The sequence below is a fragment of the Gymnoscopelus braueri genome, assembly GCF_963280865.1.
Source record: "Gymnoscopelus braueri genome assembly, chromosome: 2".
Classification (NCBI taxonomy): Eukaryota; Metazoa; Chordata; class Actinopteri; order Myctophiformes; family Myctophidae; genus Gymnoscopelus; species Gymnoscopelus braueri.
Window position 1 is genome coordinate 9983264 of NC_137604.1, and position 17500 is coordinate 10000763.

Sequence of the window (17500 nt, forward strand, 5' to 3'; positions counted from 1 at the left end):
GTCTGTTAATTAGCATTCAACAGGCAGTCGGTAACACACAGCGCGACCGGGCCGTGATGAAATGACTTTGACAAAGTGTTGTTTTTTGAGGTCGGTCGGGCAACCGTTTGCAGCCATCAGCCATCTTCCCTGATTACCATCAGCTGTGGCACCGAGGTTACTAGGGTTCATCTGCACTCTCTCTCTCTCCCGCGCAGCAGCAAGTTTACTTTGCAGCCGCTGTGCGACAACCCAAAGATGGTGAACGCTGAGTTAGTGTGGATTATAACGTATTTAAACATGTATTATTGTAATTTTTCTTTATTTTCTGTTTAATTAATACTTATTTGCTTTTCTTTGAGGGAGAAAGGGGGTGAGAGACATTAAGAGGTGGGGGGGGGGGGGGGGATTGCTAATGTTTTTTTAATTAATAATGTTTTTCATTATTTTTTTCTTATAATCTTTTATGTGTGCTGTGTCAACAGTATCGGCGGGCACAGATGTCTGAAATAACAGGGAAAAATCACAGAAGAAAAATGAAAAGAGAAGGATGTAAAAAACAGAACCGTTTCTAATCTAAACAAGAGACATTAAAGCCACAGTCTGTAAGATTAATGAGGTATGAGATGCAGCTGTAACACCCATCAGGCTTCCAACTCTCTCACATTAATGAGGATATATTGGGCTTATGAGGTGCGGACAGTGCTACTTGTCATTACCAGTATGAGTCGTACCCGAGACCAGGGACTAAATAGAAAAGTAGGGAGTATTGTTTGTGACTCCTGTCCGGCTCTATTAAGAGCCTTTGGTTTAAGTGGGATGTAACAGCCTGTGAGGTGGTGGGAGTTGAGGCTATTAAAGGGCATATCTTCTTTCTGCCAGCCTGGTGGGCTAACTAAGTAACTAACTAGCCTACCAACATAATCTGCTTACAGACAGATGGAAGGTCTATAGGATATATATACTGCTTTTGATTAACAACTAATATCCATTGTATAGTAGCCTTAGCAAGTGTGTTAACTAAATGTGCTTTCTTGGTGTTGACTGCACACTGTCTGTCTGTCTGTCTGTCTGTCTGTCTGTCTGTCTGTCTGTCTGTCTGTCTGTCTGTCTGTCTGTCTGTCTGTCTGTCTGTCTGTCTGCCTGCCTGCCTGCCTGCCTGCCTGCCTGTCTCTCTCTTCCTCTTTTGCTGTCTCTCTCTCTCTCCACCCTCTCTCTCTGTCTCTCTCTCCCTCTCCCTCTCCCTCTCCCTCTCCCTCTTTCTATCTCTCTCTCTCTCTCTCTCTCTCTCTCTCTCTCCCTCTCCCTCTCCCTCTCCCTCTCTCCCTCTCTCTCTCTCTCTCTCTCTCTCTCTTTCATCCCGCGACGTGGTCAAGGCAGATGGCCGCCCACCCAGCCTGTGGTTCTGCTGGAGGTTTCTTCCCGCTATAACCGGGGAGTTTTTTCCCTTGTCGCTGTCGCCAAATACTTGCTCAGGGAGGAAATGTTTGGTTCTCTCTGTTCTGCATTTAATGTGTCTTGGGACCACTTGTTTTGATTCTGCACAATAATAATAAAGCTGAATTGAATGGAACTGAAATGATCACAGATGTGTAACCCTGAGCAAACAGCTATTCCAACAGTCAATATCTAACGTCATTCCTCCAGATAAGAAGGTGGATGTGTTATTTTTTGTTCCATACAGTTATCAATTTCACATTGTCAACAACACTGATAATGATTCGGTTATTATAGTTCATTCCTCTCAAGTGCCAGGCTCACACCAACAGTATATTCCATCAACATTCAGCACTTCTTATCCAAAGATGTTTTAAAAATGTGAGCTATTTTTGTGAAGATAAAAGATAAAATGCGGTTGTACTACTAATACTACTAATACCAGCCATTTGGGTTAAGGTGTCAAGTTCAAATTCCTCTCGGAATTTCAATTTTAAAAAGCAACAATAGCTCTTTATTTGTTTTGAGTTTTTTAGCTAGAAGCTGTGGGTCACTCCAGACGAAGATTACAATATATTGAATGTGAAAAAGAGTGCACTAATGTGCTCTGGCAACACAGTATGGAATATGGTACACACACACACACACACACACACACACACACACACACACACACACACACACACACACACACACACACACACACACACACACACACACACACACACACACACACACACACACACACACACACACACACACACACACACACACACACACAAACACACAGCTGACGGCTGCCTTATGTTTTGTCAACTCAGCAGAACAGAAGCTGTAGGCCTACAGCCGCAGCTGCGCAGACAGTAATGGGGTGAAGGGTTACTGTATGTGTAGCCCGTGTATGTATGTGCTTGTGTGTGCGCGTGCGCGTGCGTATGCGTGTGTGTGTGTGTGTGTGTGTGTGTGTGTGTGTGTGTGTGCGGTACTCCTCTCTACTCTTTGCTAAGTCACTGACTGTTGACTTCTCTCCTTTCACTGCATTCCACTGGCTCAGGTTGGGTTACATTTAGGTCAAACAGGGTCTCTGTGTATGTGTGTGTGTGTGTGCGTGTGTGTGTGTGTGTGTGTGTGTGCGTGTGCGTGCGTGCGTGTGTACGTTCACACCTATGTGTGAGTGTCTTTGTGTATGTCTGACTGCGTTCCTTCCTGTCAGCAATAAGTACACATGTACAATGAGTGTGTGTGTGTGTGTGTGTGTGCGTGCGTGCGTGTGTCCGTGCGTGTGTCCGTGTGTGTGGCGTGCACGCCGCAGCTCCGCTATCATAATAAACAGGGGAAGCAAGGTGGGCACTGGGCAGTGTAGCGTAAACTATGTGGTCTAATGAAAGTTATTTGACCTGGACAAAACAGCGTCTGGCGTCTGAACAGGCCAGAATATTCACCGGTCATTTGAAACCTTCTTTACTCTGTGAAATACTCAGGGTTTAATGTATTCTGTAACTCTGAGAGGGTGCAAATGTAACCAAATGGACCCAGAGTTTAAGTTGACACGGGAGTTTTACTGTGTGCCAGGTGGTACGTTACGTTTTGCTCAACACAGCAGTGTTAATTTTGTTGAGTAAGACTAAGACTAAAAGACTAAAAGACTTTTAGGTTTTGATATTTAGTCGACTAAGACTAGACTAAGACTAAACAATTTCAGAAGACTAAAATAGGACTAGAACTAAATGGTGTGTTATTCAAAGGACTTAGAATAAATCAAAATTTGCTGTCAAAATGAACACTGCAACACAGTCTTTTAGAACGGGTCGCTGCAAGAAAAAATGCCACTCATGGTCAAGTTTTGTTTCGTGTTTTTTAAACCTTTACGTATGATATTTGTTTTTGAAAGTATTAGGAGGATGTTTGTATCTGTTTATATCGAATACAAGCCATAAATACATTGTGTGCAGTATATGTCTTTGTGTGTGCGTGTGCACGCGCGCGCGTGCGCGTGTGCACAGCACATGCATGGGCACGTGAGTGCATGAGGCTGCCACTTTTTTTTTATATAACAGCCTTTAAAGAGTATTGATTGCCGTGACCCTATTTTATGTCACTGTCAATCAATAGCAGCTGGCTCTCCGCAGTGCGTGTGACCTCACGTGTGTGTGTGTGTGTGCACGTATGTGTGCACGTGTGCGAGCGAGCGCCCCGCTGGATCGATATCATCACCTGATGACCAGCTGCCCCAAATACCGACCACCGAACGGTGACCGTGGCTTCATTGACCTAGAGACGATGATGACACACTGGACTGGCCTGCTGCAACAGAGCTGAAGGTCTAAGGACATACGACAGAAGAAGCTCTGAACTGTCTCCTACCATCTAATCTCTCGTAGCAAGACAACTATTCCACACAATCTCCGAATGCTATTTAGAGTCTGGAACTACACCTCCCGAAAGCCGAGAAAGGAAGCTGTCACCTGTTCGTCTTTTCCGTTCACGGAAATATATTTCAAGATATCTTATATCTTGATATCTATTTTATTTTTTAAATTTTCCGTTCTAAGCAGCTAAGCTATATTATGCTTCGATCCTTTTCAGAGCTTCCGTGCTCCAGACTGTGTGACGGTGACGGAAGCATTTGAAAATTGTGGAAGGCAACAGTCTGACTCGCGAGAATACCTACCACCATTTGCCACCAGTAGAAGTATAAAGTAAAAATGAAAAACTGGAAATATTCAAGCAAAGAAAAAGTACCTCACGATTTTGCATTGAGAACAGCACTTGAGTAAATGTACTTAAGATACTTTCCACCAATGATGACTATACCACCATGACACCTGTCACTTGCTCATGTGACCCACGCCAGTCAGTCACTGTCACTTGGTCATATAGCCCTATCACCCTGATATGTATTGACTTTACTCAGAAAGCGCACGTCAAAGGTCATACAAATGTACAGGCTCTTGTGTAAACAGACACAAATGTCAAACTTTCTTAGAAAGCATTAGTATGATTGATTTCCATGTACTATACTGTGTGTGTGTGTGTGTGTGTGTGTGTGTGCGTGTGCGTGTGCGTGTGCGTGTGCGTGCGTACGCCTACCTCCACACCCAGTAACCCCAGGCTTTCCAGAAGGCTGTCCGTTGCGGCGGAGACCTCTTGAACGACTCTGGGGTCTGACTTCACATCCTGTAGAGAGAGAGAGAGAGAGAGAGATGATTGATGATGACTGTTACGTTATAGAGAGATCCTTTCAGTTACAAACATGGAAAGTAACTAAGTACATTTACTTAAGTACTGTACTTAAGTACAATTTTGAGGTATTTGTACTTTACTTGAGTATTTCCAATTTCCAATACTTTTACTTCTACTCCACTACATCTCAGAGGCAAATATTGTACTTTTACTCCACTACAATTATTTGAAAACTTTAGTTACTAATTACTTTTCAGATATAAACTATGATATAATGAAACATACATTAACCACTTTAGCCCTATTTTATACCTAGGCTATTTGAAAATAGCAGATCTACAAGCTCACAACGCGTCGCATCGCGACGCGTTGTGAGCTTGTAGATCGGCTATTTTCAAATATTTAGTACTTTTACTTTTGGTACTTTAAGTACATTTTGATGCCAATACTTTTGTACTTTTACTCGAGTACATTTTTAATTCTGGACTTTTACTTGTAACAGAGTATTTTTATATTGCAGTATTGGTACTTTTACTTAAAGTAAAGAATTGTAGTACTTTTTCCACCACTGCAATCACATCACACAAAACGCACACAAAACGCACACAAAAAAACTGCACATTCCAGCACTGCGTGTGTAGGCTACTGTAAGGGTGTTGTTAAGCGTATGGCTATCATTACTGGGATCTTGTTGCTGTTTAATCTAAATATAAACTATATTACTGTATGTGCGTGTGCGTGTGTGTCTTAAATGACAATATGCTGTTCTGTACTTTGTTAGACATAAAAGCCAACAAGTGAGTTAAAATGATTTATGGGTTCATTACGCGTCTTTATCGAATACAAAGTTCTGATTGGTCAATTAACGCATGATGCGATTTGTCCGACTTCTGCTCAACAGACCTCGATTAAGCCTCTATTCATGTTTCTAAGGAAACATGTCCAGTCCAGCAGCACAGTCGAGTACACTGTGTTTCTTAGCAGAAGCTTTTGAGCTCACGATCGATTTTTAAATCAATATTTTGTTTCAATTTCGCGTGGTAAGGGGTTCAGCGTATACAGGGCCTAACGGGTCATTGTTGCCGTTACGCCGGTGAGACAGGGCACAGGACAGCAAGAAGAATGGCAGTGAGGTGAAAGGTCAAGGGGGAGGGGCAGATGGGAAAGAACAACATACAACATACAGGTCACACACACAGGTTTGACCTCCCATGTGTGTTTGGTGCGTGTATGTGTGTGTGTGTGTGTGTGTGTGTGTGTGTGTGTGTGTGTGTGTGTGTGTTAAGTGTGTGTGTGTGTGTGTGTGTGTGTGTGTGTGTGTGTGTGTGTGTGTGTGTGTGCCACTATCACACAACATAAGCTGCTGGAATGCGTGAGTCTCAACACAGGTGCAGGTGTCGCTGAAGGACAGCAGTCCAGGAATAGTCCGAGACATAGTGTGCTTTATCTCTCTCTCCTTCTCAATCTGTCTCTCTCTCTCTCTCTCTCTCTCTCTCTCTCTCTTTCCCCGAATTCACACCATCACCGGAATTCCGCTTCCACATCCTGGGAAAGCGGCATGGTTCCATGTGTTGATCTATGGCGAGCAGCATGCAGCGGCAATTCGTTGTGACAGGAGGCCATGAGGTTTTGCGCCGAGGCCGAAGTGGCAACCAGTCAAAAAGGTTGCTGGACGGTTCACCCATAAAATATCCCCCCCCCCCCCCCCCCCCGCCCCATCTATTTTGTAATGATAATGTTCTTGTCAATAGCAGCACAGACAATTGGCTTTGGTTAGCAAACACTGATGACTATGTACTAAGCGTTTGTGAAAGGAATGATTGTGGCTTATGTTGTCATATTTTTTCCTCTGTCTTTCTCTGGCTATCTCTGTTCCCGTCTCTCTGTCTCTGTCTCTCTCTCTCTCTCCCTCCCTCCCATCACCTATTGCCTCTCACTCACACCCTGTCTCTCGTCCCCTCCAGATGACAAAGACGGAGCACAATGTTCTCATTACCCCGTGCCAAAATTTCTCCATCGTGATTCACTCTTGGGGTCAGATGATTTATGGCTCTACGAGGGGTGGAGGTGGGGGGTTGAAGGAACGGTGAACAGGCTGCAGTGTGGTCTGGAGGAAGCAGAAGAAGTGAAGAGAAGGAGAAAGTGTGTGTGTGTGTAGCAAGGTTATAATAGTTTGGGATTTTTCATTATAGTTTAGTTTTCTAGCAAATTTGCATTTAAAAAAAAAACTGCTTAGTTCAGTTAGTTTGTATTAGTTTAAGTATTTTTTCATACTTTATTTGTCAGTTGCAGGATTCAAAAGGGTCAATAAGTATTGTGTATTAAAAAAACCCGAAATGTTTACAAATAAATTTGCAAAAACCAAAACGAAGGGCATTTTCTCTATAATTTCAGATAGTTTAAGTTAGTTTTGTAAATGCACAATGCCGTTTCAGTTAGTTATCGTTTGTTTGTTTTAATTATCGTTTTTATTTATTTCAGTTTACGAAAATGTCCTTTAAATTTAAGTTTCCGCTATTTCGTTAGTACGTTTTCGTTAACTATACTAACCTTGGCGTATAGAGACACGAGAGAACCGGCGAGTGTGTGTGTGTGTGTGCTATGGGGGGAAAGTTAATTTCAGGCTCCGGAATGTAATGTTTGTGAAATGAATGAGGGGGGTCTTTTCTGTCCAAACTCTCCGTCAGCACAGAGCTGGGAGAGGATCTCTCCACTCCCTTTGTCTGCCGTCACATAATATTAACATCGGCGTCAATGCCTCCTATTGTCCAGGCACAGTAATGAGAGGTCCTAGGGGGGGTATTTACAGGTCTATGAAGAACTTGTGCACACATTTATTTGTGTGTGTGTGTGTGTGTGTGAGTGTGTGTGTGTGTGTGTGACGCACATGACGCTCGCTCATATGACAAGATGCTCATATTTGTGTAAGAATGGAGCTTTTCTAAACCGGGGGCCTGAGTTGTCTGAATGTTGCCCCTCAGTCGTCTGTGAATCATTTGGCAAAACACTGACGCAGATAAAAGGCGGACAAGTGTTACCGGGAGATAGATTAATGTTTCTACATGTAAACAACACCAAACAACATCCACATGTTGTTTTCCATGCAGTAGTGACACCCACAATATAAAAATGTTGTAAAGGAACAAAACTGAAGTAAAAATGTATCAGTTATTGTCACCGAAGAGCTATGTTTTTTGAGGGGGAGAAAGTTTAAAGCAGATCTCGTCTCTGTCGGGTGGAAACCTCATATGTCCAAAACTGTTGCTTTGCAGGATTCAAATTCAAAAACAGGAAAAGTAGCAGATCTATAGGCTCAAAGTGCGTTTCGAGCTTGCAGATCTGCTGCTTTTGATGCTTTTGTGTGACGCTGTAGTATGATCAAGTTTACGGGGGGTAAAAAAACACAAAAAGCTAGAATATGGAGATAAGAGGTTTCCGCCGATATACGGTATGTCTGAAGTCAGCAGTATTTAAAGCTGATTTTGGACAACAGCCACATATTTGTGTGGGTTTTTTTTTTTTTTGCTGACTGCGCAAAGCGAGTGTCTTTCTAGCCAGTGGTCATGCAACGTGCTGCTGCTGTGTTGAAACAACAGACTACAGCGAGGGGGGGGGAACACAGTGGTGGAAGAAGTACTTTTACTTAAGTAAAAGTATCAATACTGCCATGTAGAAATACTCTGTTACAAGTAAAAGTCCATAATTCAAGATTTACTTGAGTAAAAGTACAAAAGTATTGGCATCAACCTGTACTTAAAGTACCAAAAGTAGAAGCACTCATTAGGCAGAATGTCCTGTTTCAAATGTATAAGGTTTATGAAAATCTTTTGAAAATAGCAGATCTACAAGCTCACAGTGTGACGCAATGTGACGCATTGTGAAATGGATATAGGGCTGAAGTGGTTAATGTATGTTTTGTAATTATAATCAAAATCTACAAAGTAACTATTAACTTACGTATTCAAATAATTGCAGTGGAGTAAAAGTACAATATTTGCCTTTGAGATCAGATGTAGTGGAGTAGAAGTAAAAGTACTGAAAATTGGAAATATACAAGTAAAGTGCAAATACCTCAAAATTGTACTTAAGTACAGTACTTGAGTAAATGTACTTAGTTACTTTCCACCGCTGTCAGGGGGGGGGGGGGGGGTATGTAGGAAGTGGAGCGTGAAGTTGTACTTTCTGTCCTTTTTGGCTCAAACAGGAAGAGGAGTGGAATCCCACCTCGTCCCAGAGGAGAGACAGATCGGTTCATGCGATGGTGAAACAGATTCATCAGACTTTGCAAAACGCACCAGTGAAAAGGTCAGGCAGGAGGAGGAACATTGAGCCTGAAGTCTTTCCTTTCTTCTCGTTCTTTTTTTTTTACCCAGAGAATCTCAGTCTGTCTGACTATGGCTTTACAGCATTAATGAATAAATCATGTTAATAATGAGACATGGTTGCAAGGCTAGTAGCTTGATAATGACACATTCATGCTGTTTCACAGTGTGCGAAAAGGGCATAAAACTACTGATTATGCTGTCCAACTAAATTAAACTAAATTTATAGGGCGGCTGTGGCTCAGGAGGTAGAGCAGGTCGTCCATTGATCCGTGGGTCGGCGGTTCGAATCCCAACTCCTCCTGTCCACATGTCGAAGTGTCCTTGGGCAAGACACTGAACCCTACATTGCCTCCAATGATTCGGTCGGCGCTAGCTTGCCACCATTGGTGTGTGAATGTGGGAAAAGTGGGGACGCTGGCGTTGACTGTTCGCCGCTCCACCTCCCAATCCCCCCCCCTGTATGAATGAATGAACCATTGTAAAGCGCTTTGAGTAAGTTTGAGTACTTAGAAAAGCGCCATATAAATGCAATTCATTATTATTATTATTAAATCAGTGGGGTCTGTTTTCAATGTGATATCAGTCCAACTTTTCATACAAAATCTACTTAACCTAATGTAAGAGGAGAGGGCTCCAAGAAAAAGAAACAAAAGAAGAACTAAATGACAGACGCCAGCGTTGATCCGTTGGTTTTTTGACCACAGACAGACAGACAGACAGACAGACAGACTAGACAGACTAGACAGACTAGACAGACAGACAGACAGACAGACAGTGGTGGAAAGTAACTAAGTACATTTACTTAAGTACTGTACTTAAGTACAATTTTGAGGTATTTGTACTTTACTTGAGTATTTCCAATTTCCAATACTTTTACTTCTACTCCACTACATCTCAGAGGCAAATATTGTACTTTTACTCCACTACAATTATTTGAAAACTTTAGTTACTAGTTACTTTTCGGATATAAATTATTATATTATAAAACATACATTAACCACTTTAGCCATATTTTATACCTAGGCTATTTGAAAATAGCAGATCTACAAGCTCACAACGCGTCGCGATGCGACGCGTTGTGAGCTTGTAGATCTGCTATTTTCAAATATGTTTGTACTTTTACTTTTGTTACTTTAAGTACATTTTGATGCCAATACTTTTGTACTTTTACTCAAGTAAATTTTGAATTCTGGACTTTTACTTGTAACAGAGTATTTTTATATTGCAGTATTGGTACTTTTACTTAAGTAAAGAATTTGAGTACTTTTTCCACCACTGCAGACAGACGGCACCGACTCACCCGTATGGGTTTGAAGAAGTCCAGGTTGGACAGGAAGTGGCTCTGGGCCCGGTCCAGCCACTCGCTGGAGGAGTTGCAGATGATCTCCTGGGTGAGACGAGACACGCTCCCGTCGGCGATGGTGACGAACTCCTCCAGGGACGTGGTGTTGCAGAGGTCCCTGAGGTGGAAACCAAAGCCTTTGATCAGCACCTGGAGAGAGGGGAGAGAGAGAGAGAGAGAGAGAGAGAGAGGGAGGGAGAGAGAGAGAGTGTCAGCAACCCGTTTAAAGGTATCATGACATTCATTTTCACTTTTTTTATTTTCAATGTTTTATTTGGGGTTTTATGACCTCAATTACACCCAAAAAACCTGAACTTAGAACATTCAGTGGATTTTCTGTGGTCTGGGGTTTTCTGAATAATTAGGCTGAAAAGTAATCTGAGCTTGGCCCTTCGACAGTGAGGTCACAGTCGATTAATCCCGCCCACTCTCCTCCTCGCCCCTCCCCTCCCCTATCCTTTCCTTTGGGGGGGGCGGAGCAGAGGCGATGATTGACAGGCAAAATCCCTCACCAGCGACACCCGCAGGCAAAGATTTCTTTTTTCATTGCAGTTGAAAAGGCTTTAGAAATGTGAGAGAAAAACACCTGCCATGGATCACTGGAATGGAATTTTCACTTAAAACTTTTTGTACACTTTTGAAGGACCAGGACAAAGACTTTGAATGTGGTGTAAAAGTGAATGTTAACCCATATAAACCTGAGGCCGATTCTACAAATGTCTTCTAAAGTTCAGTTTTTTGAAAGAATCTATGTTGCTATGTCAGTGGTGCTCAAACCTTTTTCATGTCAAGGACCCCCAAAATGATATTTATTTGTCCGCGGACCCCCATCTCAAAATATTGTGTTCCAGGGACCCCCAGAAGCAAAGATTTGAGTTACAAATATCGGCTTTAAAAATATATATATTATTCAAGATTTGCACACATTTTCACGATTTAAAAGAAATAGCAGATCTACAAGCTCGTAGCCGCGCTATGAGCTTGTATATCTGACATTTTTTAATAGCCAAAGAAATCTAAAAATGACACAGATGCGTTCCCGGTCTTAATGGGTTAACATATCAACTAGTCTGCAGAACGCAACAAAATGCAGCAAGTCATTCTGCTTAAAGGAGGAGTTCACCCAAAAAATGACTTATTTTCTATCAATTGCACACCCTATGAAGCCTTGAATCCATGGATTATTTTTTGTTTTTGTCGCATTCCTAAGCTAATAATTTGATTCCCGTCTCCTACCGGCTAATGTATCCGGTAGGAGACACAAAGTAGATTATTTGTGTCTCCTACCGGAAATATAACCTCACTCCGTCAAATGAAAGAAGCTTGCGACACACATTTTGTTTCACAGCGTACTTGCATCTGAGACTCCGGGCGCAGAATCGATGACAGACGGAGTTTTATTTTTTCAAGCTACTAGGCAGGTGATTGGATGATCCCGCCCCTAGCAGCCGCTGATTGGTTCGTATGCGCAGCGGTTCGGGCAGCTTTACTCTGTGAGCAATCCCAGACCCTCCTTCCTGAAACCAAATGCAATGCAATGCATGAGATTTCCGGAGGGAGGGGGTGTTTACCAGGCTACCGGAAATACACACGGTCATCAAATTATTGTCTTAGGAATGCCACAAAAACAAAAATAAATCCATGAAATCAAGGCTTCATGGGGTGTGTAATTGATAGAAAATAAGTCATTTTTTGGGTGAACTCCTCCTTTAAGAAAATTATTAACTATAAAAACGTAAAGGTTACAGAAATGGCAGATAAGTAACTGGCCCATCAACAAAAGAGTTAGGGGTTGAGTGTCTTGCTCAGGGACAGCGTCACACATTGGCAGGGACATAGGAACCAAACTTAGGACCTTCGGTTTCCCAGACGGCCCTCTCTACCATTCAGCTATGGCCACCCTGAATGAAAAAGTCCCTAGAACTTGACCTCTAGACTTTGCCACGGTCATATCGGTTAAAACGGCTTACAGTGTGATGGATTGCAAGCGTTTATTTCAACATCACTGTGGCGACAAAGCTATTCATTTGATCAAAACGATCTCTTATATTCAGGGTTTTTATTTCACTCCTCGTTGGTTCCCGCACAGTAACAGATCCTGTGAGAGAAGCGAGTCTCTTATTTTTAGGATTTTACGTGATACACAGAACAGAACCGAGGCACATGCTGGAGGCATGCGCTTTTGGACACGACGCAAACACACATGAGAGTACGCACACGCAAGCGCACACACACACAAACGTTTTACAGATCAACCGCTCTCTTTGTGTTTTTCCTCACACTCTCTCTCTCTCTCTCTCTCTCTCTCTCTCTCTCTCTCTCTCTCTCTCTCTCTCTGTCTCTCTCTCTCTCTCTCTTCTCTCCCTTCTCTCTCTTCTCTCTTTCTCTCTCACACACACACACACACACACACACACACAGACACGCAGTCGCACACAAACACACGCCCAGCTGCGACTTAGCAGGCAGACAAGCAAAGTGTTCCAAAAACACAGTGACATTTTCACAGCCGGACAGAGATTCCTTCTGCTGGGACAGAAGCAAGATGTTCCACAGACGCCCAGAGGCTGTAGCAAACATCCTGATGTCACACACAAGCAAACACACACACACACACACACACATGCGTGCGCGCACGTGCACACACGCACACACACGCATTAACATAATCTTTTCAGTGGTATAAAACAGCAGAGGTTACAGTGGGTTACATCAAACAGATCAAATGTAATCCAGACATGTTTTCTCTTCTGTTTATTGAATTACATTTTTCATGCTCTTTTCCATCGAAAGACTGGAGGCGCATCTAAACTCTGAACCAAATTCATATTTTCAATCATAGCGGATAAACATCTCTCTCTCTCTCTCTCTCTCTCTCTCTCTCTCTCTCTCTCTCTCTCTCTCTCTCTCTCTCTCTCTCTCTCTCTCTCTCTCTGTGTGTATATGTGTGTGTGTGTGTGTGTGTGTGTGTGTGTGTGTGTGTGTGTGTGTTTACTGTGAGACGCGTGCGGCGGGTGTGTGAGCCCCGCTCTCCGCACGTGAGGAGAGAGGTGGGGGGAGGGGTGTTAGTCATGTGACGCAAACAGAGGAGGAGAGGAGGACGAGTAGGAGAAGGAGGAGGAGAAGAGCGTCAGCCCCCCTAAAAAAACGAGGGATGGAGAAAAAAAGAGAAACGACAAGAACATCTGACAGGAAAGGTGAAACAGGGTTAAAAAAAAAAGGACGTTTATTTTTTGTCATTGTCGTTTCCAAAATATGAAGGAAATATAGAAGGAAATGTAAGGAAACGGAGATGAGATTGAGAGAGACAGTGATGGAGAAGGGTAATGCTTTTGAGAGACAGATAACAGGCGAATGGATGGTAAATGTGTTTACCTGAGGGTGGAAAAATGGAGAAAACAACAAAAGGCAAGACACCGCTTCAGCCCTACTAGCATCCCTATGCTGAGCGGGGGAGGGGCATTCGCTGAAAATAGCCGATCTACAAGCTCACAACACGTCGCGACGGCATCGGCTGTTGTCGACGAAGAGATTTGGTGTAGAGGGGGGAAAAAGAGCGCACCAAGTACAGCGCCAACTCAGGTCCGTTTTACTATCGAGGGTTTAACCCATTAAGACCTGGAACGAATCTGTGTTATTTTTTTATTTGAGCTAAAAAGCATTATTTTACACTTTGGCTATTCAAAAATAGCAGATCTACAAGCTCATAGCGCGGCACCGAGTGCCGCGCTACGAGCTTGTAGATCTGCTATTTTTTTTTATCGTGAAAATGGGTGCAAATCTTTGAATATATTCAAAGCGAACATTTTTAACTCAAATCTTTGCTTCTGGGGGTCCCTGGAACAACATATTTTGAGATGGGGGTCCCCGGCCAAATACATATCCTTTTGGGGGTCCTTGACATGAAAAAGTTTGAGCACCACCGATATAAAAAACATATGTTTTTCAGAAAACTGATTTAGAAGACATTTGTAGAATCGGCTTCAGGTCTTAATGGGTTAAGTGGTTAACCCCCTAATCAATGGCAGCCACTGTTCCTAATAGTTAGGATGGGTAAAATACAGAGGACAAGTTCTACTTCAGTGCCATCTAGCATGAAATAACCCAGGCAATAACAACAGCACAAGATGAGCAATGAGAGAGAGGTGAGACCCCCTGAACCACACGGATAGGGGACACATTTTGTCCTGGAACACCATCCTTAACCCGCCCCTCCAGCCAGCCATGGGGATTTGACTGCTGGGGGTGTTAAGAGCTTAACTGTGTCCCCCCAACACACACACACACACACACACACTGTGTCAAGTCAAGGTCATTGGATTTATACACACACACGCACACGCACACGCACACGCACACACGTGCTGTACTGTTAGTACTGCTGCAACATCCATATTGTACTCCATAGTTATTAGGATAAAGATGATATCATATAATCACTATGAATGGAAAGATTTGTGTTTTCTGTTTATTAAAGAGCTGGAGAGACAGGTATAGACCCCTGTTACTGAACACACACTTATGGTGTATAATGATGATTACTCTCAGAATATAGAGTAAAGCATTTTTTTTTTTTTAAGCCACAACATTTTACTCACAGCACCGTTAAAGAGAACTGTTCAATGAAATGCAACTCAGAATGGCCTGTCAGTTCCTCTAGTCCAGCCGTACCCAACCTTTTTTGGCTCATGGCCCATTCGAAAATCGCAAAAGCGTTGGCAGCTCACGAATCAATCGACTGTGTTCCGGCTTGGATCAGTGGAACTAACGTAGTATACTTAGTTTAAAGGATTGGGTAAGTGATACTTTTTTGTTTAAACAAGTGTTAAATAGCTATTATATTCTGATAGTACTCATTGCTGTAGTGTTTGTTCAGTAACGGGAGTCTCCCTGCCTCTCTAGCTATTTAATAAACAGACAAATGCAATTTCAGGATACCAATTTTATCCAATCAGGAGACAGAACTCGCACAGGATACGGATTAAAGAAGTACAATTGGAACTGGAATAGTATACATTTTAAGCTGATAAAATGGTACTTTCTCCTGATTGGCTGAAAAATTGCAACCACCCCTGAAAATGTATTTTCTTTTTATTAAAGAGGTGGAGAGACAGAGAGACTCCTGTTACTGAACAAACACTCTATAGCAATGAGTACTATCAGAATATAGAGCTTTAACCGTTTATCAAAATCACTTAAAGTCCACTATTTACTTGGTGTTTTTCCACTTTAATCATCCTGACTCACAGAGTGGGAATCTCTGCTCTATCCAGACCACTGTGACGCATTCATGCCCAGAAAACTCTCAGTATTTCGGGGTCATTTCCTTTACCTTCTCCAGGTTGACGTCAGCCTCCACGATCTGTCTCATGGCGTGATGAGGAAGCGAGGCGTTGTGATGGAGGAAGTGGGACAAGGTTTCGTTGTCTTTCAAGAAGTCCTTCAACTTGAACCCTACGATGTGACACACAGACAGGGAGGCCACGTTAAAACACAGGGCACGCTGACGCTCAGAACACCGCATGCAGGCGTGTGGAACAGGATTTCAAGGACCCCCCCATAACTCTGAGAGTGTACAAATGGAACCAAAGGGGCCCGTGAGGGTCCCTTTGGTTCCATTTGTACACTCTCAGAGTTACAGACCTGTAAGTGTCCATTTGAGACCCCTTCAAGGACATTTTAAACTTATTATTTTAATATTGAGAGGACAACAAGAATGGCGAGACGAGTGTCTGTCGGACTGGGATTTGATCCCAAGTCAGCAGGAAGCACATAAAGCTATAACCCGGGACTTATTTTAATGAAATGAAATGTTATGTTAACCAATCTGTATGAAAGAGTATGTTAATACAACATAACTAGCACAGCTAGTAGCCTACAGCAGACCAAAAAAAGAAGTACATATTGTAGATTGAAGAGCTATGACAACAAAGAGCGGCCATGAACTTCACCAACGATGAATTTAATTACAGTGTTGTTTACATGGAAAAAACCAACAACAGAGACATAATGCAAAGAAAACAACCCCATTGTGATTCCTTCCAAAATGCAATGACTTCATTAGATAAAGATTTTAGATCATCGTGACACCCGCTTGTTTGTGCCGCTTCTGTATTGAACATTCCGAGGGAGTCAAACCGGCACTGAAGACCAGTTTGAGTCAGCGCTGTGGTCAAAACACGCACAGACACACACACACACACACACACACACACGCACGCACACACGCTCCTACACAATGTTCTTTTCAGCTCAGCAGTTTGCGCTCGGTTGGGGTTACTGTAGTGCGTTCCACTCTGACACAAATACTGGCCAAGCAGTCCATCAAACTGTCTCTCTCTCTCTCTCCTCTTCTCCTCTCGCTCTTCCATCCATCTATTTAACCACGTATACCCAGTGGTGTAAAGTAACTAAGTACATTTACTTAAGTACTGTACTTAAGTAAAATGTTTAGGTATTTGTACTTTACTTGAGTATTTCCAATTTCCAATACTTTTACTTCTACTCCACTACATCTCAGAGGCAAATATAGTCCTTTTACTCCACTACAATTATTTAAAAACTTGAGTTACTAGTTACTTTTCAGATATAAATTATGATATAATGAAACATACATTAACCACTTTAGCTCTATTTTATACCTAGGCTATTTGAAAATAGCCGATCTACAAGCTCACAACGCGTCGCATCGCGACGCGTTGTGAGCTTGTAGATCTGCTATTTTCAAACATTTTTGTACTTTTACTTTTGGTACTTTAAGTACATTTTGATGCCAATACTTTTGTACTTTTACTCAACTACATTTTGAATTCTGGACTTTTACTTGTAATGGAGTATTTCTACATTGCAGTATTGGTACTTTTACTTAAGTAAAGAATTTGAGTACTTTTTCCACCACTGCGTATACCTATCTCCCATTTCCCTTCATCCGTCCATCAAGCCATTTGCTGAACGGAATCTTATTAGGATCACTTTTTACATTACATTTAGACCAGGGGGGTGATGCAACTTTGATGATGGAGAGGGACACTATACCTCCACACTCACTCCAGAGGGCCACATTGCATATACTGTCGGGCAGACACCTCCTCTTCTTATCTCCGTATTTTAACTTTTTTCGTACATTAATGCAGTACTTTACCATTCTATGTCACACAAAAGTAGCAAAAATAGCCGATCTACAAGCTCATTTTGCTATTTTTGCTATTTTTTTTATTGGAATCCTGATTTATTT

The 17500-nt window shown here is 42.4% G+C and overlaps 1 protein-coding gene across 1 annotated transcript in view; it reads right to left on the reverse strand.

The window, feature by feature from the left end:
- LOC308098580 (phospholipid-transporting ATPase ABCA1-like) overlaps nucleotides 1–17500 on the reverse strand; it is a 91462-nt gene that overhangs the window by 45943 nt on the left and 28019 nt on the right. Inside the window, exons 6-8 of the mRNA XM_080446990.1 lie at nucleotides 15599–15720; nucleotides 10225–10416; nucleotides 4507–4593 (exon numbers count right to left, since the gene is read on the reverse strand). Coding sequence (XP_080303116.1) covers nucleotides 4507–4593; nucleotides 10225–10416; nucleotides 15599–15720 — 401 coding nt within the window. The remainder of the gene's footprint in view (nucleotides 1–4506; nucleotides 4594–10224; nucleotides 10417–15598; nucleotides 15721–17500) is intronic.